Raw genomic sequence first — 22,844 nt, 5'->3', positions numbered from 1 at the left:
CAAACAGTTTGCAAGCGCCCGAGGCCAAAGTCAAGTGTCTGCAAACTTGGAAGGTAGGAGAAAGGGATCTATAAATCTTTAAGAAGTTCATTTTACAGTTTAGCTTATTAAGAACATTTATACGGCCGCCGTCTAAGTCACTCATGGCGACTCCGGGCACCTGACAGAAATAAAAGCTCAATACAGAAACCAATAAACTGTCAACCCTCCAGTGACAACAATCAAACCAACCATTTGAGAGTTGTGCATATATTTATATACGGTTAAGAATCATAGGACTGGAAAGGGGCTTTGGACCCCCTATATCTATCTATCTATCTATCTATCTATCTATCTATCTATCTATCTATCTATCTATCTATCTATCTATCTATCTATCTATCATCTATCTATCTATCTATCTGTATTATCTATCTATCTATCTATCTATCTATCTATCTATCTATCTATCTATCATCTATCTATCTATCATCTATCTATCTATCTATCTATCTATCTGTATTATCTATCTATCTATCTATCTATCTATCTATCTATATCTATCTATCTATCTATCTACAGTATCTATCTATCTATCTATCTATCTATCTATCTATCTATCTATCTATCATCTACAGTATCTATCTATCTATCTATCTATCTATCTATCTATCTATCTATCTATCTATATCTAACTATATCTATCTGTATTATCTATCTATCCATCTGTATCTCTCTCTCTTTCTCTCTATCTATCTACCTATCTATCTATATCATCTATCTATCTGTATCTCTCTGTATCCATCTATCTATCTATCTATCTATCATCTATCTATCTATCTATCTATCTATCTATCTATCTATCTATCTATCATCTATCTACATATGGAGGAGTGGGATTGAAAAAATTTAGCAACTGGTTCGCCGCCCAGTTCCTGTGTGGGCGTGGCCATGGGGGGCATGGTTTACTTGCCCTCCTCGTGATGGGGGGGGGGATTTTTGCCCTCCCCAGGCTCCAGAGGCTTTCCTTGAGGCTCTGGGAGGGCGAAAACAGCGTCCCCTCAGCTCTGAAGGCCCTGTGGAAACTGGAAATGGGCCCATTTCTGGAGCTTCCAGTAGGCTCATTTTTTGCCCTCCCAGAGCATTCGTGCCAGCCCTGTACTTACCTGGCATGACGAAATGGGCTGCATGGAGACTTCCGGGAGGGGAGGGGTGGGCGGGGCCAGCCAGTCCTTGCAACAACCGGTTCAGCAAACCAGATGCAAATTAGCAAGTGGTTCGCCCAAACTGGTGCGAACCAGCTAAATCTTATCCCTGTATATATGGTTAAGAATCATAGGACTGAAAGGGACCTCGGAGGTCTTCCGGTCCAACCTCCTGTCCAAGACAGAAGACCTTTTACCAATTGGGTCAAACTGTTGTCCAGTCCATTTTTGGAAACCTCCAGTGACGGAGCACCCACAGCTCCGGGAGGCAAGCTGTTTCTCCTGATTAATTGCTCTCATTTATACATACTCCTTACTGTATATATTTTTATATTACTTCTTATAACAATTGTGTAAGAATAGAAATCTTGGTTTGATCAGGAGTTTTGGGACTTTTCCAATCGGGAAACCCAGATTAAAAAGCAAAGCTGTTACGGTAGAAAATTAGCCACAGGTAGTCCTCAATTTACTCAATGATTGGGGGTCGTGATAGCTCAGCAGTTAATGTCGTTGAGCTTGGAGAACTGATAGCCCGGGTTTGAGACTTGAGCTCCTCACAAGGGGGTGAGCTCCTGTTCCTTGGGCCAGCTCCCGCCCATCTAGCAATTCGAAAGCATGCGAATGCGAGTAGATTAATAGGTACCACTTCTGTGGGAAGGTAGCGTTTTTTTGGCCTTTGGTATACAGCTATGGTGTCTGCGTGACCATGAAAATTGTCTTTGGACAAGGCTGGTGCCCTCGGCCAAGAAACGGAGAGGAGCACCCTGCCTTAGAATTGGACAGGACTGGACAGGGGAAACTTTACTTTTTTAGTCCTCATTTTACAGCCATTTAATGAAGTTTCAGCGGCCCTGAAAAAAGCAGCTTACTAGACCCTTTTTCATACTTAACGACCGTTGAAGCAGCCCCATGGTCATGTGATCTCAATTTGGGTGCCCGGCATGTACCGTATTTATGAGGGTCGCACTGTCCCAGCTGGCAAAGCCAATGTGGGAAGCCAGGTTCGCTTAAGGACTGCATGATTCACTTAACAACTGTGGCAGAAAGGTCATAACACGAGGGCAAAACTCACTTCACAAACTGCCTTGCTTAGCAACAAGGCTCAATTGCGGTCATAAGTCGAGGATTCCCTGTGCCTTCGATTAGCTTGCCTTCAGAAGTTAAGGGTGCTCCATCACTGGAGGCTTTTAAGAAGAGATTGGACTGCCACCTGCCATCGCCCCAAGCCAGCTTAACCGTGCATGTGCGCACGCTTCCCCGCTGGTCTTTGGGCCTCTGCCGTGCATGCGCAGGGGGGGTGAGGTACATGCAGGGGATGCATGCGTGCATGCACAGGGAGATGGGGCACATGCACGGGGGGAGGGCGCACCGCCCCCTTTTGCGCCTGGAAAGCCTCCTGCACCAACCTCAAAGCAAAAAATGGGCGAGGGGGAGTATTCGCGCATGCGCAGTGGGGGGGCACCCACATTGCATTATGGGTGCTGGCACCCAGACGCGCTGTTGCACGCGCTCGCATGTTTTCAGCACGCAAAAAGGTTCGCCATCACTGGACTAGATGACCTCCAAGCTCTATTCTGATTCTGAAGTTGTATCAGATGAGGAAAAACAGTTCTTTTTTTTGTTTTTTGCCCTTGCCTTAGTTTTTAAAGTCCTTTGTTAGATGAAACCTATCTCACCCCCCATATTCTCATTTCCTTGCATTGAAAACAAGGAGGAATATTTATCTGTCCTGGCTGCAGACTGGTGTCTCCCAACCTCTTACTCTCATCCTAATGGACCTTCTTTTTCCTGATCTAGGAACTCTTCCATGCCATCCTGACCCCCTCTCTCTCTCCCCCCGACATTTTCAAGGGGTTAAGATTTATTGTATTGCCGTACTTTTATCGTCCCTAAATATTTTATGATCGCCTACACAGTATTGCTGATTTGCTTTCCTACGGGCGATCTCTGAATTTTTAGAAGCCCTTTAAGGGTTTTGTTTTTGTTTTTTTTTAAAGAAGAAAAAAAACACCAAACTCACGTTAAGGAATAAGTTAATAATTAACCGCTTAGTTCTGTATCCCTCTTCGCGACTCGGTGGCTCAAACTTCCCCAAAACAAGGTGAATTGCAAAGTAATGGAATGCCATCTGGGGAAAAACTCTTTTTTTAAAAGCCCGACAATCCTATCTGTTAAAAAACGGTTCCAATTCGGTAGATAAGATCAGATTTTTCAGAGTGAAAATGAAATGACACGGGCAGTGGGAGGGAGGTTTTTGTAGTCAATAAAACGAGGACTTCAAAAGAAGTTATTTTCATGTGTGCTCATAATCACGTGGAGATGTCTGTGAACTCGAAATCCATTGGAAGAGGTTAAAGAAGAGGGATAGGAAATGTTGCCACTGTAAGCCAAAATTATCTCAGGTTTATTTGTCCTAGCCTGCTAACAATTATTTAGGTTAATCAAGAGGCGCCTTCCCATGGGTGGCCTAACCTCTTGGTGCATGGAGTCAGTTATACATTTGAAAATACGCCATGTCCTCAGGTCCATTTCATATTTCTGGTCCAATTCTAGGATGAGGGATTCATGGGAGATCCTATACTTCTGCCCCGTTTAACTAGCTCATGAAATAGAATAGAATAACAAGAGTTGGAAGGGACCTTAGAGGTCCTCTAGTCCAACCCCCTGCTTAGGCAGGAAACCCTGCGCCACTTCAGACAAACAGTTATCCAGCCTCTTCTTAAAAACTTCCAGTTTTGGAGCATTTACAACTTCTGGAGGCAAGTTGTTCCACTGATTAATTGTTCTAACCGTCAGGAAATTTCTGGCCCAAAGAATCAGGACCACGTCTTAAAAGTTCCAGTGAAGATGATTTATTGCTCTGCAATAAACCAAGAATCTAGGCAACTAATGGTCAGATTGGGGCTAGATAAGAGTCAACTGAATTCAAGAGGGGTTGGATTCAGACCGTTTATGAGAATGTAATGATTCTAGGCCTGTGATGGCGAACCTATGGCACGCATGCCACAGGTGGCACACAGAGCCATATTTGCCGGTATGGCAGCCCTTTGTTCTGGCACGTGTGCGCATGCTGGCCAGCTGATTTTTGGCCTTCCGGTTTGTCCATTGGGCCGTTTCCAGGAAAGCCTCCGGAGCCAACAGGCCAACCGGAAGTTCGTTCCAGAACTTTGCTGTCTGAAGACGTCTCCGTGGTCATGTAGCTGGCATGACTAAACAGCAAAGGCGCACGGAGCGCTGTTCCCTTCCCACCAAAGGTGGTCCCTATTTTTCTACTTGCATTTTTTACGTGCTTTCGAACTGCTAGGATGGTAGAAGCTGGGACAAGTAACGGGAGCTCACTCCGTTCTGCGGCGCTAGGGATTCTAACTGCTGAACTGCCGACCTTCTGATTGAGAAGCTCAGCGTCTTAGCCACTGAGCCACCGTGTTTAATACCCCAGCACAAGCCCTAATAGGCAAACATCCTTAGTTCCAAATGAAGGAACAGCAAAAAAAAAAAAAAAGGTCATAGCAACCGCTATAAAAAGACAAAAAAATGCAAAAAACCCACCATTAAAAAAACCAACCAACCAACCAACCCAAATCAATACAGGAAACGCGAATTCAAAATCTGTTTTATCCTTTCGAGGTTTCCCGAAGACTTCGCCCGATTCTAAAACTCACAAATCTCCTCCCCCCACTTTTTCATCCTTTCTCTCCTCCCTCAAATTATGCACCTTTCTTTCCCTCTGGGTTTTAAACATCTTCCATCCATTTTTTTTGGTGTGGAGGGCTTAGACAGGAAGACCGTCTTCCAAAGGACCAATTTGGGCCTGTGGTTTTGTTTGTTTTTTCCTTGCACCCTTCCCCGCGAGACAAAACAACATTTATGTCTTGGCGGCGGGACGAGGATGCGTTGCAAGGAACCCTCGGGTTTTGATAGGAAAACAAACACGGGAGCCCAAGGAGCGTAATACGGGCAACAACAAGCTCGCCGAGCCCTGGTTAGAGGGCGCTCAATGAAGGAGCTGAAATGAGAGAGGCGGGGAAGGAAAGGAAATTCTCGAGTGCCTTTAGGAGGGTGAAAACTTCATTAAAACCTCTCCTCTTCCTCCTCCTCCTCCTCTTCTCTTCCCCCGCTCTTCTTTTTCGGCCTTCAGCCCCTCTTGAAGGGCCATTATAACTTTTCAGACGGCTTCCTTTCGGCGAGGAGGAAAACCGCTTTTCTTTCTCCTCGTTGTGTTTGGTCGGAGGAAAGAGGCCAATTGCCCTGCAAGAAGAGGCCCTTCAGTTGCGGGATTTGTGTAATGTCCCCACAAAGCAGGAAGAGCCATTGTTAAGGGCCCAATTCAAAGATGGCTCCCTTTTGAGTTGATGATTTCCTCTTTTTTCTTTCTTCTTTTTCTTTCTCTCTTTCTTTTTTTCTCCCCCCAGTCTCCTCCTCCTCTTCCTCCTCCTGGAGAGAAAAGCCCTTATTTCACAGAGAAAAACTAGCTAATGATCTAAACCTTTTAATTCAGAGGGGAGCTCGTCTCGTTTAAGTGCTTTTCAATCTCTTGTAAACAGATGAGGCCCCAGCTTTCTTCAGCCTCTCTTATCTGATCGTTCTTTCTTTCCTTCCTTCCTTTTCTTTCTTTCTTTTTTCTTTCCTCTTTCTTTCTATCTTCTTTCCTTTCTTTCTTTCCTTCCTTCCTTCTCTTTTTTCTTTCTGTCTTCTTTCTTTCCTTCCTTCTCTTTCTTTCTGTCTTCCTTTCTTTCCTTCCTTCTCTTTCTTCCTTTCTTTCTTTCCTTCCTCCTCTTTCTTTCTTTTTTCTTTCCTTTTTCTTTCTATCTTCTTTCCTTTCTTCCTTTTCTTCCTTCCTTCTCTTTTTTTCTTTCTGTCTTCTTTCTTTCCTTCCTTTCTTTCTTTCCTTCCTTCTCTTTCTTTCTTTCTATCTTCCTTTTTTCCTTCCTTCCTTCTCCTTCTTCCTTCCTTCCTTCCTTCTTTCCTTCTCTTCTTTCTTTCTTTCTCTTTTCTTTTTCCCCTCCCATGAAACGGGTTTTTTTTTTTTGTTCTTTCTTTCCCCTCTTAACTGACGGGAGGAAAGCTGTTGATGACCGGAGGGTGATGGACAACGAGGGAAACTTAAGTCCAGCCTACGTGGGGTTTGTCGTCCTTGCAAGCGGGATTTGTTTTGAGCCCTTCTTCTCGTTTGTGATGGAGATTTTATTCGATCATTTATTCGTTTTATGCCTCTGACTGTTTTAAGTCTGAGAAAGAGATTTCCTCGGCAGTCTCGGAAGAGGCTGTTCAGATTTCAGGTCACCCAAGCCATAGGAGGCCGGAGCCTTTAGGGTTGCAGCTTGTGGCCTGCCGTTTAAAAAAACTTTTGAGGAGGGGATTTGCTTCCAAGAAAGCAGGTGGAGCAGAGGGTCGACTGGAAAGAGGGAGCAATATTTGTCGTCTTTTCTCTCTTCCAGTTGTGTCCTGTTGTTTGGGACCACTGATAAAGAATTGAGCCTCCCTCTGTGAGAATATTAAATCTGTCCCTAACTTTCCTACTTTCAACAAATATTATGGCCGCTTTCTTTCTTTCTTTCTTTCTTTCTTTCTTTCTTTCTTTCTTTCTTTCTTTCTTTCTTTCTTTCTTTCTCTCCTTCTTTTCATTTTTCTCTTTTTATCTCTGCCTTTTTTCTTTCTTTCTTTCTTTTTCCTTTCCCTTTCCTTTCTCTTTTTCTTTCTCTCTCTCATCTGTCTTTCTCATTTTTCTCTCTCTTTCTTTTTTCTATCTCTTTTTCTTTCTCTCCTTTCCTCTCTTTTTTCTTTTTCTTTCTAATTTTGTCTTTTTCTTTCTCTTTCCTCTCCTTCTCCTTCTTCTTCTCCTCTTCCTCCTCCTCCTCCTCCTTCTCTCTCTTTCTCTCTCTCCCTCTCTCTCACAAACCCACACACAAACAACCACAAATGGACAGACACTCACAGAGTCATCTAGCATAACTCTTCTGCCTGCCTCATGCTCTCCATGAAGATGTTTTCTTTTCCTTTGCTTCAGATCTTCAAACTTCCTACACAATACAGGTCCCCCCCCCTTTTTTTTTCCATTTTAACGTTGATGAGCAATTTTAGTCCATCAAATTAATTTCCTGAGAACGAACCCGGGCACATGAGAAATAAGAATTTGTGGCGCAAAAAAAACCCCAACACTTTGCAGAGACATTTTGCTGTCTTTCAACACTGCGATGGACAATCCAATATAAGCTCTTACCCAAGCACAGTTTTTGGTTTTTTAATGGTGGTGGTGGTGGTGGTGGTGGTGGTGATGATGATGATGATGATGATGATGATGATGATGATAATAATAATAATAATAATAGCAGCTTTCCATTCAAGAAAATGAACAACTTAATTATTTTTAAATTAGCTGCTATCAAAGCATTTAAATCGAGTTGATTTAGTCCAGGTTTTGAAGTATAAATAAATAAATAAATATATTGTATCTCAAACAGAGAGAATTTATATATGGCAGGGGGACCAAGGCAGACCTAGAATGGATCCCACTTGTTAAAACACGTCCACAAAAGAGACCCAAAACAAGATGGAGTGACTTCTTCCTTCCTTCCTTGTGTTTCTTTCTTTCTATCTGTTTGTGTGTGTGTGTGTGTGTGTGTGTGTATGTATGTGTGTGTGTGTGTGTGTGTGTATATATATATATATATATATATATATATATATATATATATATATATATACATACATACATACATACATACATACATACATACATACATACATACATATATATATATGCTGGTTTTGTTGTATTCGGGTCTTTTCCCGTGTAATATATATATATGTATCAGTATTGCCAAAATAACAGTGCCACCATTGCCTTCTTCTTCTCCTCCTTCTCTTCCTCCTCCTCCTCTTCCTCTTCGTCTCCTCCTCCTCCCCCCTCCTCCTCTTCCTCTTCGTCTTTGTCTCCTCCTCTTCCTTTTCCTCTTCATCTCCTCCTCCTCCTCCTCCTCCTCTTCATCTCTTCCTCTTCATTTCCTCCTTCTCCTTCTCTTCCTCCATTCCCAGGATTTCCCGGACTTTTATAAAGAATTATAAGTGGACAATTGTAAGGGGGTGGGGGTGGGGAATACACTAAAAGCTGGCAATTCTATCCTGAGCAAATCAACTCGGACACAAGTCCCGCTTGCCTAATGCATCACATTCCCAGGTAGCAAGTTGAGAATTGCAGATTGCATTAACAGAAAAGGGAGGAAAAACAGGTGGGGGGGGTGGGGGGGGGATATGTGTCACGTTATAAAGTCTACACTTCTTGAACCAGAAAAAAAATGAAGGTCTGTTGTGTTTTGTTTAGAAAGGGCCCAAAGGTTAATGGCGGGAGAGCTCTTTTGAATGAAGGAAATCGTTTTTGTTAAAAGAGGAGGGAGAACGTCTGGGAAGAAGTAAGCAGCTATTCAGAGAAAACGTTGGCGACTGAAGTGGTGACACCGAATAATGGTGGGACATAAAGAAGGGGGGGGGAGCTCAAACTATTCTCCAAGGCCTCTGAAGGCAGGACAAGAAGCAACGGATGGAAGAAAATACCCAAGGAAAGAAGCAACTTAGAACTAAGGAGAAATTTCCAGACAGTGAGAACAGTTAATCTGTGGAACTACTTGCCTCCAGAAGTTGTAAATGCTCCCTCCCTCCCGCCTTCCTTCCTCCCTCCCGCCTTCCTTCCACCCTCCCTCCCTCCCACCCGTCTTCCTTCCTTCCTCCCTTTCTGCCACCTTCCTTCCTCCCTCCCTCCCTCTTTCCTTCCTTTCTTCTTTCCTCCATCCTGCCTTCCTTCCTCCCTCCCTCCCTCCCGCCTTCCTTCCTTCCTTCCTCCCTCCCGCCTTCCTTCCTCCCTCCCTCCTGCCTTCCTCCCTCCCTCCCTCCTTCCCACTCGCCTTCCTTCCTCCCTCCCTCTCTCCCGCCTTCCTTCCTTCCTCCCTCCCTCCCACCTTCCTTCCTTCCTTCCTCCATCCTGCCTTCCTTCCTCCCTCCCGCCTTCCTTCCTTCCTCCCTCCCTGCCTTCCTTCCTTCTTGCCTCCTGCCTTCCTTCCTTCCTCCCTCCCTCCCTCCCTCCCGCCTTCCTTCCTTCCTTCCTCCCTCCCCCCCTCTATCCATCTTCCTCTCTCCCTCTTCCTTTCCTCTCTCCATCCATCTTCCTTCTTCTTCCTCCCCCTCCCTTCCTCCCTTTTTTTATTTTCCTTTCTTTTTAGTTTAAATAACCATATTGTATGAAGGACCCTTTTTCTCTTGCATTTTCCACATTTTTCTCAAACCCTGTTTGCTTTAAGAGAACGAAAGTACAGTTAAGAAACAGCGTGACCTCAAACTGTGTGTTTTGCTTATAATTATTTAAAACAGTTATTTTTCCAATATTTGCAAAATGTACACACCTCCTCTTTCCGTGGCGTATTGATGATAACTTCCAGCAAACTCTTTTTAAAAAAAGCCTGGACAGATATGAATAGAAGAAGAAAAAAACCACTTACCACAACCGAACAATTATTCATAAAATTGCTCGTCTGATTTCTATCTGAACCGCCGCGACCGGCATTCAGAAATCGCGGAAGGACTCACATTGACTGGGTTTCAAACTTTGCCAAATGGTTTGAAGCAGTTCTTGGCAGGTTAAGCAAATCACCCTGAAATGTATATTCCTTCAATGTGTGTTTGGAGAGCCAATAAACATTTGTGTACTTAAAGATAGAAATGGCAGATTTACTGCAGATATGGAAAGGAACAGAATGACCACACGTGAGAACATGTGAACATGTGATACAGAACAGAAATCGTACATTTCTGGCTTTCGCGTATTTGAGCCCTACCGATTTTAATGGTTTGAGCAGAAATTAATTCTGTACAGTCAGGTGAAGGGAAAATTGTGGCGCTTTTTCTGCAATCCCTACCTTTGCTTTAGATCAGGGGTGTCCAAACTTGGCAACTTTAAGACTTGTGGACTTCAACTCCCAGAATTCCCCAGCCAGCATGGCTGGCTGGGGAATTCTGGGAGTTGAAGTCCACAAGTCTTAAAGTTCCCAAGTTTGGACACCCCTGCTTTAGGTAAAGGTTCCCCTCGCACATATATGCCAGTCGTTCCCAACTCTAGGGGGCGGTGCTCATCTCCGTTTCAAAGCCGAAGGGCCAGCGCTGTCCTAAGACGCCTCCGTGGTCATGGGGCCAGCATGGCTGAACACCGAAGGCGCACGGAATGCTGTTCCCTTCCCACCAAAGGTGGTTCCTATTTTTCTACTTGCATTTTTTACCTGCTTTCGAACTGCTAGGTTGGCAGAAGCTGGGACAAGTCACGGGAGCTCACTCTGTTACGTGGTGCTTGGGATTCGAACCGCCGACCTTTCTGATCGACAAGCTCAGCATCTTAGCCACTGAGCCACCCCGTCCCTTTGTTTTAGGGGTTCATTTTATTGATGAACTGTACTGGTGGTCCTTGACTCACAACCATTCATTTAGTGACCGTTCAAAGTTACAAGGGCACTAAACATGTGACTTAGGCCCGTTTTCCCACACTTTACGACCGTTGCATTATCTCCATGGTCGCGTGATCCAAATTTGGATGCTTGGCAGCTAGTTCATATTTATGACATTCACAGTGTCCCGGGGTCACGTGATTCCCCCTTTGCGACCTTCTGACAAGTTAATGGGGGAGCCAGATTCACTTAACGACCGTGTTACTAATTTAACAACTCCCGTGATCCGCTTCACAACGGCGGTGAGAAAAGTTGTAAAATGGGGCAAAACTTACTGAACTTGCTTAGAAATCTATCTGACTGAATCATTACATTATTGCCCATTATATTTATAACGATGTTATTCTATAATAAATGTGTCTGAATGAAATTCTCCTCCTTTCTCCTCCCACAAGGGAAATTGAACAGTCAAGATTCTTATAACAATTTCACCAACAATAATCCGGGAAACCCTCGGCTGTCCCCACTTCCCAGCCTGACCGTGATGGTGCCTCTCGCCCAGATTAAGCAGCCCATGACGCTGGGAACCATCACCAAGCGCACAGGGTAAGTGAACTGGTTTAGACTGGTGATGTCTCTATCCGTCTCCATTTCCCTTTTCCTTCCTTATATCTTTCCTTCCTTCCTTCCCTCCCTTCCTCTATCCATCTTCCTTCCTCCCTCCCTGCTTCCCTTTGCTATATCCTTCCTTCCCTCCCTCCCTCTCCTCCTTCCTTCCCTCTATCCATCTTCCTTCCTCCCTCCCTCCATCTTCCCTCCCTCCCTTTATTCATCTTCCTCCCTGCTTGCCTTTGCTTTCTTATATCCTTCCTCCCTCCCTTCCCTATATCCATCTTCCCTCCCTCCCTCTTCCCTGTTCATCTTCCTCCCTCCCTCCCTTTCCCTTCCCTCTCTTCTCCTCCCTCCCTCTATCCATCTTCCCCCCACCCTCTATCCATCTTCCTCCCTCCCTCCGTTTCCCTTCACTTTCTTATATCCTCCCTCCCTCCCTTCCCTATATCCTTCCTCCCTCGCTCCCTCCCTCTAGCCATCTCCCTCCCTCCCTCCATCTTCCCTCACTCTGTTCATCTTCCTCCCTCCCTCCCTCCCTTCATTTCTCTTCCTTTCCCTTCGCTATATCCTCCCCCTTCCTTCCCTCTCCTCTCCTCCCTCCCTCTATCCATCTTCCTCCCTCCCTTTATTCATCTTCCTTCCTTCCTCCCCCCCTCCCTACTTCCCTTCACTTTCTTATATCCTCCCTCCCTCCCTTCCCTATATCCTTCCTCCCTTCACCTTCCCTCCCTCCCCAGAAAACCCTCTTAAGTAAGGCCTATGATGGAGCTTTCCGGGGGCCTGAATGTTTCAATTTTTAATTATGTTTTCTCAAATTTAAATTTTTCTTATTTTTTCTTTAGTTTATCTGTGCTTTGTTTCCTCTTAGCCTGTCTGTACTTTGAAGCTTGATATGGCCTACTGAGTTATAAAAAAATTAAGATCTGCTTTGAATCATTCAAAGCTCTTCAACGTTCAATAAATCAAACTATTTATTCATGGAATAGTTCGCCTCTTTTTGGCATGTTTGCTTCCCCGAAGCATCTTAAAACTGGTTGGAATAGCCACATAGGTAGTCCTCGACTTACAGCCACCCATTAGTGACCATTCAGAGTTGCGACGTCACTGAAAAAGATGACTTATGACCATTTCCCACACATACGACCATTGCAGTGTCCCTGTGGTCATGTGATCAAAATTCAGTCGCTAGGCTACTGTCTCACATTTATGACGGTTGCAGCATCCTGGGGTTTTGTGATCCCCTTTTGCAACCTTCTGACAAGCAAAAATCAACGGGGAAGCCAGATTCACTTAACAACTGTGTCACTCAATTAACAAACCTAGTGATTCACTAAGCAACGGTAGCAAGAAAAGTCGTAAAACGGGAGAAAACTCACTTCACGAATTTCTCACTTAGCAACAGTAATGTTGACCTCAGTTGTGGCCATAAGTCGAGGATTACCTGTAAGCCCTACCAGTTACCTTTGCGGGGGGGAAAAATGTGTTACGCACAGGATTTTTAAAGGTTAACCTGTTTAATATATATATATATATAATTGAAAAGCTCACAGGTCCTTAGAACAGATTGTCACAAAGACAAAACTATTGAATTAAGAGATCATTAAGTACCGTATTTTTCAGAGTATAAGATGCACTTCTCCCCCCCCCTAAAGAGCGTGGAAATGTTGGTACGCCTATACACCAAATACAGCCAATTTTGGCCTCCCAAAACCCCGTCCCCGCATCCCATTTTTGGGGAAAATGGACAAAAAACAGGGCCGTTTTTGCCTTCCCCCATCCTCCAGAAGCACTCTGCAGGCTTCAGCAGGGCTGGGGGGAAGTGGGAAATGCCCCCATTTTTGCGAAAAATGGCCTGCTGAAGCCCGCAGAGTGTTCCTGGGGGCCGGGGAGGACAAAAACTTTTTTCTTCTTCCTTACCTCTTCGAAACCTTGGTGCGTCTTATATAGCGGTGCATCTTATCATCCGAAAAATACGGCAAGGGAATTGCAAGCAGAGGAATGCTCACTTAAACTGGCCCTCATCCTTCATTCGTTTCAATAATGCTCCCCAAACTTTAAATCTATCTGCGGAGAAGATCGCATGTCATTAGCATGTCTACAGCATGTGTTACTCGCAAGGGATCTTGGACTTTGCAACCGTTCATTTGGTGACCCTACAAAGTTACAACGGCACTGGAAAAAAGTGACTTCAGGACCGTTGTTCACTCTTACGACAGCGCAGCATTCCCCCCTATGGTGACAGGATCAAAAATCCAGATGCTTAGCCACTGACTCATAGTTATGACGCTTGTAGCATCCTTGGGTCACGCGATTCCCCTTCTGCGACCTTCAGTCCAGCCAAGTCGACGTGGAAGGCAGATTCGCTTCGCAACCGTGTTCCTAACTTAATAGCTGCCGTGATTCACTTAACAGTGGCGAGAAAGGTTGTAAAAGGAGGCAACATTCACTTAGCAAAGAAAGGCCTCACTTAGCCACTCAAATTTTGGGCTCAATTGTAGATATAAGTCAAGGACTAACTTCATTCATTCATTCATTCATTTATGGACTTTGAGAAAGAGCTAAGAAGTCTGAGGAGAGCAAAGAAAGAAATTTATGTACATTTTTCTCTCCTCCAGGCAGATGATTTCCGTGGGAGCAGTTTAGATTGAGCTCAGGATTGTGGAGTCCTTGATGCTCTCTGAGCCGGGTAGTTTTCTTGCAGACATTTCACGACCCAACTAAGTGGTATCATCAGTGCTAGAAGAGAATGGGATTTGAATAGTGGAGGAGGAGGAGGAAGACTGCAGAGTCCTTGGTGCTCTCTGAGCTTGGTAGTTTTCCTGCAGATGCTTCCTGACCCAACGGGAACATCATCTATGCTAGAAGGGAGAGGAGTTGGGGAGAAGAGGAGGAGGAAGAGGAGGAGGAGAAGAAAGTGTAGGAGGAAGAGGAGGAAGAGGAGAAGAAGGAGGAGGAAGAGGATGTCAGTGGGGACTTTGCTGATCTTTGAGCTTGGTGGTTTTCTTACAGACGTTTCATGACCCAACTGGGAAACATCTTCAGTGCTAGAAGGGAGGGGGGTTGTGGAGAAGAAGAAGAGGAGGAGGAGGAGGAGGAGGAGGAGGAGGAGGAGGAGAAAATGTAGGAGGAAGAGGAAGAAGAGGAGAAGAAGGAAGAGGAGGAGGTGGTCAGCAGGGTCCTTGCTGATCTTTGAGCTTGGCGGTTTTCTTACAGACGTTTCATGACCCAACTGGGAAACATCTTCAGTGCTAGGAGGGAGGGGGGTTGTGGAGAAGAAGAGGAGGAGAAGGAAGAGGAGGAGGTGGTCAGCAGGGTCCTTGCTGATCTTTGAGCTTGGTGGTTTTCTTTGAAGCGCTTCATGACCCAACTAGATAACGTCATCAGTGCTAAAAGGCAGTGGGGCTTTTGCTCTCTGTTTATATACCAGTGGCTCGGTCTGTCAGTGTTGGTGGGACTCTTCTTGGTGGTTCCTTGATTAAGCTGTGGTTTATTGTTAGTTTGTTCATCCGAGTTGGTAGTTCCTTGATTGGGGTCAAGGAACCCAATTCTCCAATCAAACATTTATCTCACCTTGGGCATTCAGATCTAGCTGAGCTTTTCAGAAATAGTTGGACTCGTTTACGTTTCGTTTATGGTTTTAACTCCTGTGGCATTATGGGATGCCACACCAGGAAGCAGCAGCAGCAGCAGCAGCAATCCATTGCTGTAAAGCACTGTGAAGCATTATATGTCTAAGTGTTGTGGCCCACCAGTGGATCTGGCAGCAGATTCGGACAGTGAGGAGGTTGGGGAGGAACATGGGCCAGTCCTGGAGTCTGGGGAAGGCTCTGATGAGAGCTCTGTGTCGGAGGCAGAGATGGGGCTGAGGCCGTCCGGCAGTGATCAGCTGCCTTCAGCGCTAGAGAGCAGTGAGGCAGAGGAACAGCTGGAGCCTGTTCCCAGGGTGCGCATGCGCAGAGCTGCCAGAAGAAAAGAACAACTCAGAAGTCAGGGCCGACTTGGGAGTAAAGCCACAGGTGGAAGGTGATTGGCCCCTCCCATAGGAAATAAAAGGGGAGCGAAAGGGGAGGGGGCTTTTGCAGGAAACAATATGTTTGTTTGGTTGTTAAGATTCATTTCAGGAGTGTGAAGATCTGTCCGTGAATCTCAGAGACTCTGTGCCCAGCCTTTCCTTGCACAGCCCCTCATTTGGGAAAATATTTACATGGCAGCTTTCCAAGATAGATAAGGTCTGTGGTCGTAAATATTCCTTTGAAAGACTGTTTGCCAGGCCTGGCTGAATGTGAACGAGAGGAATTCACATTCGTTTAATAAAAGGGGTTTTGTCCAGGGACCAGGACTCTGCCTCCTGCTTTTTGGGGAAGCCTTCAGGTCAGAACAGCTAGTGCTGTTGCTATCTCAGCCTGCTTCCACATTCTGTTGGTTTTTTGCTGTTTTCCCAAAAGCAGCAAAGACAAGGTGGATTAAAAGAGCCTCTTTGCGTGTCAAAATGCCTTCTCTCCCCCCCCTCCCCAAAGCCAAAAACCAAAATACCTCTGTGTCTCTATGAAGGAGCTCCAGATTTCATCACGTTTAATTTCCCTCCTCTGCTTTAGGATGCTAGTCAAATTCAGAGCAGCTTACTTTCATGTTTTGACCATTTTTCTTTCAAGCTTTCCAAGGCTTGAATTGTTAACCTTCCGGATTTTGTAAAGGCGGGGGGGGGGGGGGGGAGAGAGAGAAGGGAAATATTCAGTTGGAAACTTATCAAAGAGTGAAGCAACCTAGAACTAAAGAGAAATGTCCTTACAATGACAACAAACTACAGGTAGTTCTCAACAGTTCATTTAGTGACCATATGTTGTGGTCCGCCAGTGGAGCTGGCAGCAGATTCGGACAGTGAGGAGGGTTGGGGAGGAACCTGGGCCAGTCCTGGAGTCTGGGGAAGGCTCTGATGAGGGCTCTGTGTCGGAGGCAGAGAGGGGGCCAGAGCCCTATGCCAGTTATCAGCTGCCTTCGGAGTCAGACATTAGTGAGGCAGAGAAACAGCTGGAGCCTGTTCCCAGTGTGCGCATGCGCAGAGTTGCCAGAGGAAGGGAAAAGCTAAAGAACAGGGGTCGACTTGGGAGTAAGGCCTCAGGTGGAGAATGAATGGCCCCTCCCAGAGGAAATAAAAGAGGAACGAAAGGGGAGTGGAGCTTGCAGGAGACAATTAGTTCGCTTCATTGGTTCGTGACTCCGAGACTCCTTGCCAAGTTCTGCAGATGTCAGCCTGGCAGCTCTCCAAGACAGATAAGGTCTGTGACTGTAAATCCTCCCTTGAAAGACTTTGCTGGATGTGAAGGAGCAGAATTCACAGTCAATTAATAAAAGGGGTTTTTGTCGGGACCAGGAGTTTGCTTCAGGCTCTTGGGAAGCCTCTGTCAGAACACTGTTCAAATTTACAACAGCACTGAAAAAAGTGACTTATGGCCGTTTTCCACACTTACGACCATTGCAACATCCCCATGATAAGGTGATCGAAATTCAGATGCTGGTAAACTGACTCCTATTTATGGCAGTTGCAGCGTCCCATGATCACGCCATCCCCTTTTTGTGGTGGTCTGACGAGCAAAGTCCATGGCGGAAGCCGGATTCACTTAACAACCTAACTTATCAACTGCAGCGACTCCCTTAACAACCAGGGCAAGAAATGTCGTAAAATGGGACAGTACTCACTTAACAAATGTCTCCCCTAACAGCACAAATTTTGGGCTCAATTGTGGTCGTAAGTTGAGAACTACCTGTACCCAGGTAGGAAAGAGTCTAAATCAGAGATATTCAACTGTGGCTACTTTAAGACTTGTGGACTTCAACTCTCACGATTCCCCAGCCAGCAAGAGGCCAGGATTGGACACCCCTGGTCTAAATAGCTCCTTCATTTTATTTTATTTTCCCAATCTGCCATCAGAATAGGGAACTCTGAGGAACTTTGGGATTGGAGGACTTGAGTGGGAGATGACAGCTGTTCAGCCCGGTTTCAATCTGCAGTCACTGAACTGGGAGTAATTGGCTTGTTTCATTTAGTGGGGCTTGTGAATTAGAGAGAGAGAGAGAGAGAGACAGAGAGACAGAGAGAAGGAAAGGGAGAAAGAGAGAGAGAAAGAAAGATAAAGAGAGAGGCAGACAGAGAGAGAGAAAAAAAACGAGGGAGAAAGAGAAAGAAAGAGAAAGAGACACACAGAGAAAGAGAGAGGGAAAGAGAAAGAAAGAAAGAAAGAGAGAGAAAGAGAAAGAGACAGAGAGAGAGAAAGAGAGAGACAGAGAAAGAGAGAGAGATGGAATTGTGGTCTCTCTATCCATTGCTTTCCTCTTGAAAACCTTGGGATCTGGAAGGCTTTGCAGTTGCAATTGGCTCGTGATCGCATTTTAAAAGGATGCTCTTCTAAAAACTGAATTGAAAACCACTTGCAGCCGTGTACGACATACAGCCGCAGAATGTTTCGGGTGATTGCGTGTTGTTTTGTGAAGCTGGAAATGTAAAGCTTGAAGGGGAAATGCTTAGTCGCTTTGGCCTAAGAGCTAAGGAACCAGGATAGAAAGTGGGAGACTAAGTGAGCTCTAGTGCTGCCTTAGGCATGAAAGCCTCTGTGTGGTTTTGGGCCAATGATCAGGAGACTGTGACTTCCTCCGCCTCCTAGCCATGAAAATTGGCTGGGAGCATCACCAGGAGAGTGTAAGTTCTAGCCCCGTGATGACGAACCTATGGCAGGCGTGCCACAGGTGGCACGTGGAGCCATTTGTCCACGCATGCCAGACGTTGCCCTGTCAGCTGGCTAGCACACATGCGCGCAGCGGGAAAATCCGGACCTACGGGCAAACCGGATGTTCGGGAACATATTTCCGGGTTGCTTGTTGGGCTGGTTTTAGCCTCTGGAGCGTTCAGGGGCCTTCCAGAGGCTTCCCTGAAGGCTCCGGAGGGGAAAAAATGACCCTACGAGCAAACCGGAATCCAGGTTGCTCGTAGAGTCGTTTTTTGCCCTCTGGAGCCTTCAGGGAAGCCTCCGGAAGGCCCCTGAAGGCTCCGGAGGGCAAAAAACGACTCTATGAGCAAGCCGGAAGTCTGTTCCCGAACTTCCGTTTTGCCCATAGGACTGGTTTTTCGCTCTCCGGAGGTTTCAGGGAAGGTCCTGAAGCGTACAGAGGGCCTCCGGGGGGGGGGCTGTTTTTGCCCTCCTCAGGCTCCTATAAAGCCTCTGAAGCCTGGGGAGGGCGAAAAAAGCACACCAGAAATGGGGGAGGAACGCTGGTCGTGTGCACATGTGCGCTGAGGTCATGCGCATAGCATTATGGGTGTGGCATGCCCGCGCACAACACACACACCCTGCGCTCCCACCACTTTTGGCACGCGAGCCAAAGGTTTGCCATCACTGTTCTAGCCCCACCTTAGCCATAAAAAAATGACCTGGGTGACTTTGGACCAATCAGGAGGACACTGAGTTCTAGTCCCGCCTTAGCCATGAAAGCCAACTGGCTGACTTTGGGCCAATCACAAAGAGACTGTGACTTCTAGTCATTTCATAGCCATGAACGCTGGTGTGTTGGACATATTGGCTGGCTCGGTTTTTTTAAATAAAAATAATGAAAGGCAGGAGGCAAATAGAATGGAATAGAATTCTTTATTGGCCAAGTGTGATTGAACACTCAAGGAATTTGTCTTTGGTGCAGATGCTCTCAGTGTATATAAGGAGAATAAAATACATTCCTCAAGAACAATAGAATAGAATAGAATAGAATAGAATAGAATAGCATTCTTTATTGGCCAAGCGTGATTGGACACACAAGGAATTTGTCTTTGGTGCAGATGCTCTCAGTGTACATAAAGAAAAATAAAATGGAACACATTCATCAAGAATCATAAGATAAAACACTTAGTGATAGTCAAGGTTACTAATAAGCTATCAAATCGTATAGGAAACAAATATAAAGTGAAAGATACAAGCAACATGGTTATAGTTATAAGTGGGGAGAGATAGATACTAGGAAGGAAGAGAAGAATGCAGTCTTAGTAGATAATTTGACAGTGTTGTGGGAATTAGTTATTTAGTAGAATGATGGCATGGGGGGAAAACACTGTCCTTGTGTCTAGTTGTCTTGGTGTGCAGTGCTCTATATAGCGTCGTTTTGAGGGTAGGGATCAAAACAATTTAGGTCCAGGATGCCAGGGGTCTGTAGATATTTTCACAGCCTTCCTTTTGACTCTGTGCAGTATACAGGTCCTCGATGGAAGGCAGGTTAGTAGCCATTGTTTTTTCTGCACTTCTAATTATCCTCTGAAGTCTGTGTCTGAAGTCTTGTTGGGTTGCAGAGCCAACAAATCATACATACAGTACATGCATACGTATATAATACATACATATGTACAATGTTGCTGGTGCATTGGAGCTCCGAATTCAGTTGTAGGGCAACCGAACGGAAAGCGCTTTGTGAAAGGCGGAATGATATTCCCTGCTTAGCCATGCCTCAAATGGCCAAATTGAGAGAGCAGCCTGATCTGAACCTCCGGGGGACGCGGCGTGTGTTTTAACATATTTAACATCTGCCCTCCTGTTTCTCCCACGCAGAGCAATCCGAGCCTATAATAATAGAAAGAAGGCAGGATAGGGACCATCTGCCTCTACTATCTGTCGACTGTCGCAATGACAGATGCATTTACACCTACGTGGATAACACCTTTAAGGGGTGCCCCAAGGAAACTGGGTCCTCTCCTTGGCTGTTGTTCCTTGACTCGAGAGAAGGCGGGTCCTTGAAACCGAGTTGGGGGTTTAGCAAAGATTCCTGGGCAGCAGTTGCAGCTAAGAGCAAAGTGGACAAGAGAAAGAAAAATCTTTTTTTTTTTTTAATGCATCTGCTTTCCTCCTCCAAGTCTCAGCTCTTCTTGAAGCTAAATTTAACCAGGAATTTAGGGTCAATGATACAGGTAGTTCTCAACTTACAACCATTCAATTAGTGTCAGAAGTAACAACGGCACTGAAAAAAGCGACTTTTAGAAAAATAGAAAACAGAATAACAGAGTTGGAAGGGACCTTGGAGGTCTTCTAGTCCAACCCCCTGCTTAGGCAGGAAGCCCTACACCATTTTAGACCAATGACTGTCCAATCTCTTCTTGAAAACTTCCAGCGTGGGGGAATTTACAACTTCTGGAGGCAAGTTGTTCCACTGATTCATTGTTTTAACTATCAGGAAATTTCTCCTTAATTCCAGGTTGCTTCTCTCCTTGATTAGTTCCCACCCATTGCTTCTTGTTCTACTCCGGGTGCTTTGGAGAATAGCTTGACTCCCTCCTCTTTGGGGCAGCCCCTCAAATATTGGAAGACTGCCATCATGTCACCCTTAGTCCTTTTCATGAAATTAGACATACCAATTCCAGCAACCGTTCCAGATTTTTGAGGGGATGTTTATAACAATTTTATGATATAATATACCAAAAACAAAATAGAAAAACAAAAAGAAGACAAGGGGAAGGGAAAGTATGGAGAAGAAGTGGGGGGAAGCATTGACTTCCTACTTCCTTTGGTGCAGTGGAATAAGGCATTAACATCAAACCTCAACTTTTTACTTTTACATAATAGTTTAAACTAGCCACTTCTATAGCAACAAATCTGTCTAATTGGTAAAACCCAAATCAAAGTTTCATTTTTGCCCCCACCTCAAGCACAAAGTCCAGAAGCGGTTTCCGGGTATGAAAAAAGTGACATAACTGTTTTTTTACAAATACGACCTCATGGTCATGTGATCAAAATTCAGACGCTCGGCAACTGGTTCATACTTATGACTGTTGCTATGTCCCAAGGTCACATAATCCTCTTTTGCGACCTTCAAATTTTAGACAGCATCCTAAAAAGCAGAGACATCCCCCTGCCAACAAAAGTGTGTCTAGTCACGGCTTGGTTTTCCCAGTTGCAATGGATGGCTGTGAAAGTTGGACCATAAGGAAGGCTGAGCGCCAAAGAATGGAGGCCTTTGAACTCTGGTGCTGGAGAAGACTCCCTTGGACTGCAAGGCCATCCAACCGGTCAGTCCTAGAGGAGATCCACCCTGACTGCTCCTTAGAAGGCCAGATCCAGAAGAGGAAGCCGAAAGACTTTGGCCACCGAATGAGAAGGAAGGACTCCCTGGAGAAGAGCCTCATGCTGGGAAAGATGGAGGGCAAAAGAAGAAGGGGACGACAGAGAATGAGGGGGCTGGATGGAGTCACCGAAGCAGTCAGCGTGAGATTGAATGAACTCCAGAGGATGGTAGAGAACAGGAAGGCCTGGAGGAGCGCTGTCCATGGGGTCGCAATGGATCGAACACAACTTTGCAACTAACAACAACAAGCAAAGTCAACAGGGAACCCAGATTCACTTAACAACCGTGTGACTCACGTAACAACTGAAGTGATTCATTTAACAACAGTGGCAAGAAAGGTTGCAGAATGAGGCAAAATTCACTTTTTTGCTTAACAATAAATGTGGGGCTGCGTTGCCCTTATCTACATACTTGTAGAATCAAAGGCTGCATTAGCAGAAAACATCAAGTTTCAGGTTTTAAAATGCATCATTTTTTAATGCTCTGTTCATTTAATGCACAGTGCCTCACCAACAAAGCCAGATCGTGGTTTATTTTATTTGCTCATTAAAATGACATGCTGCCCATCTCAACCGTAAGGTGATGTAGAACGGCTTGCAAACAATAATAATAAAAATATATATTTGCGTCTGGTGCTAAGTCAGTAGTTAGTTTCACCCAGTCAGAACTACCCCAAACCTGATTGGACGTAGCTTAAAATTTAAGGTGAATCTACGAATAAGGATCTTAAAAGAAATATGTCAGGAATCCAAGTAACACCCCTAATGAAAGAAGACTCCGAGTGCTTCCTAACTTCCTAACAGTGCAGACAATTAACCAGTGGAACAGCTTGCCACCAGAAGTTGTGGATGCTCCCAACACTGGAGTTTTTTAAGAAGAAACCCGACAGCCACTTATCTGAAATATTATAGGTTCCCCTGCTTGAGCAGGGGGCTGGACTAGAAGACCTCTAAGGTCCCTCCCAGCTCATTCTACTCTTAAGATTGGGTGCAGAGTTGAATTAGAAGACCTTCAAGGTCCCTACCAGCTCTAGAATTCTATGAAAGATGCTTTTGGAACCCTTTGAAACCTCGAATCGGAAACTCAGAGGTTTGCCGTGAAATTGGGGAAGGGGGCCAGGAGACAGAGGGGAAGACCGCTATCTAGGGATCCTGCCCCAAACCCATGACAGATTTTGGATCCAAGCCCTGGAGAATGGAGGATGGCACGGCTTCCATATCTAACCTTTGCCCAGTCCTGCAAAACTTTGGCTAGTGAGAAATTTCACACACACACACACACACACACACGTCTGGAGTTCTCCCCGTGTTTGTCTTTGCAGTACAGGAAAAAGGAATGCAGATAACACTTGTTTTTGATGTGGGATCTGGCCAAGATGGTTATCATCTCGTGTACTGATTTGTTCATAAAAATCGCTGATATCCGTTTGATCTCTTTTGAGCTCTGCAGACTTTAATCCTTTCCAGGACCTGTTAGTTGTGCAGACGAAAAGGAGGGTGTGTGTGTGTGAGAGAGAGAGAGAGAAAAGGGAGCA

The 22,844-nt window shown here is 45.3% G+C and overlaps 1 protein-coding gene across 1 annotated transcript in view; it reads left to right on the top strand.

Annotated features, from left to right (window-relative positions):
- The window catches only part of BCAS3 (BCAS3 microtubule associated cell migration factor), a 630,880-nt gene that overhangs the window by 312,251 nt on the left and 295,785 nt on the right, over positions 1 to 22,844 (top strand). The window contains exon 16 of the mRNA XM_081943945.1: positions 11,065 to 11,215. Coding sequence (XP_081800071.1) covers positions 11,065 to 11,215 — 151 coding nt within the window. The remainder of the gene's footprint in view (positions 1 to 11,064; positions 11,216 to 22,844) is intronic.

The sequence above is a fragment of the Natrix helvetica genome (genome assembly GCF_964273705.1).
Source record: "Natrix helvetica genome assembly, chromosome: 2".
Lineage (NCBI taxonomy): Eukaryota > Metazoa > Chordata > Lepidosauria > Squamata > Natricidae > Natrix > Natrix helvetica.
This window is presented reverse-complemented; position numbering and strand designations above follow the sequence as displayed.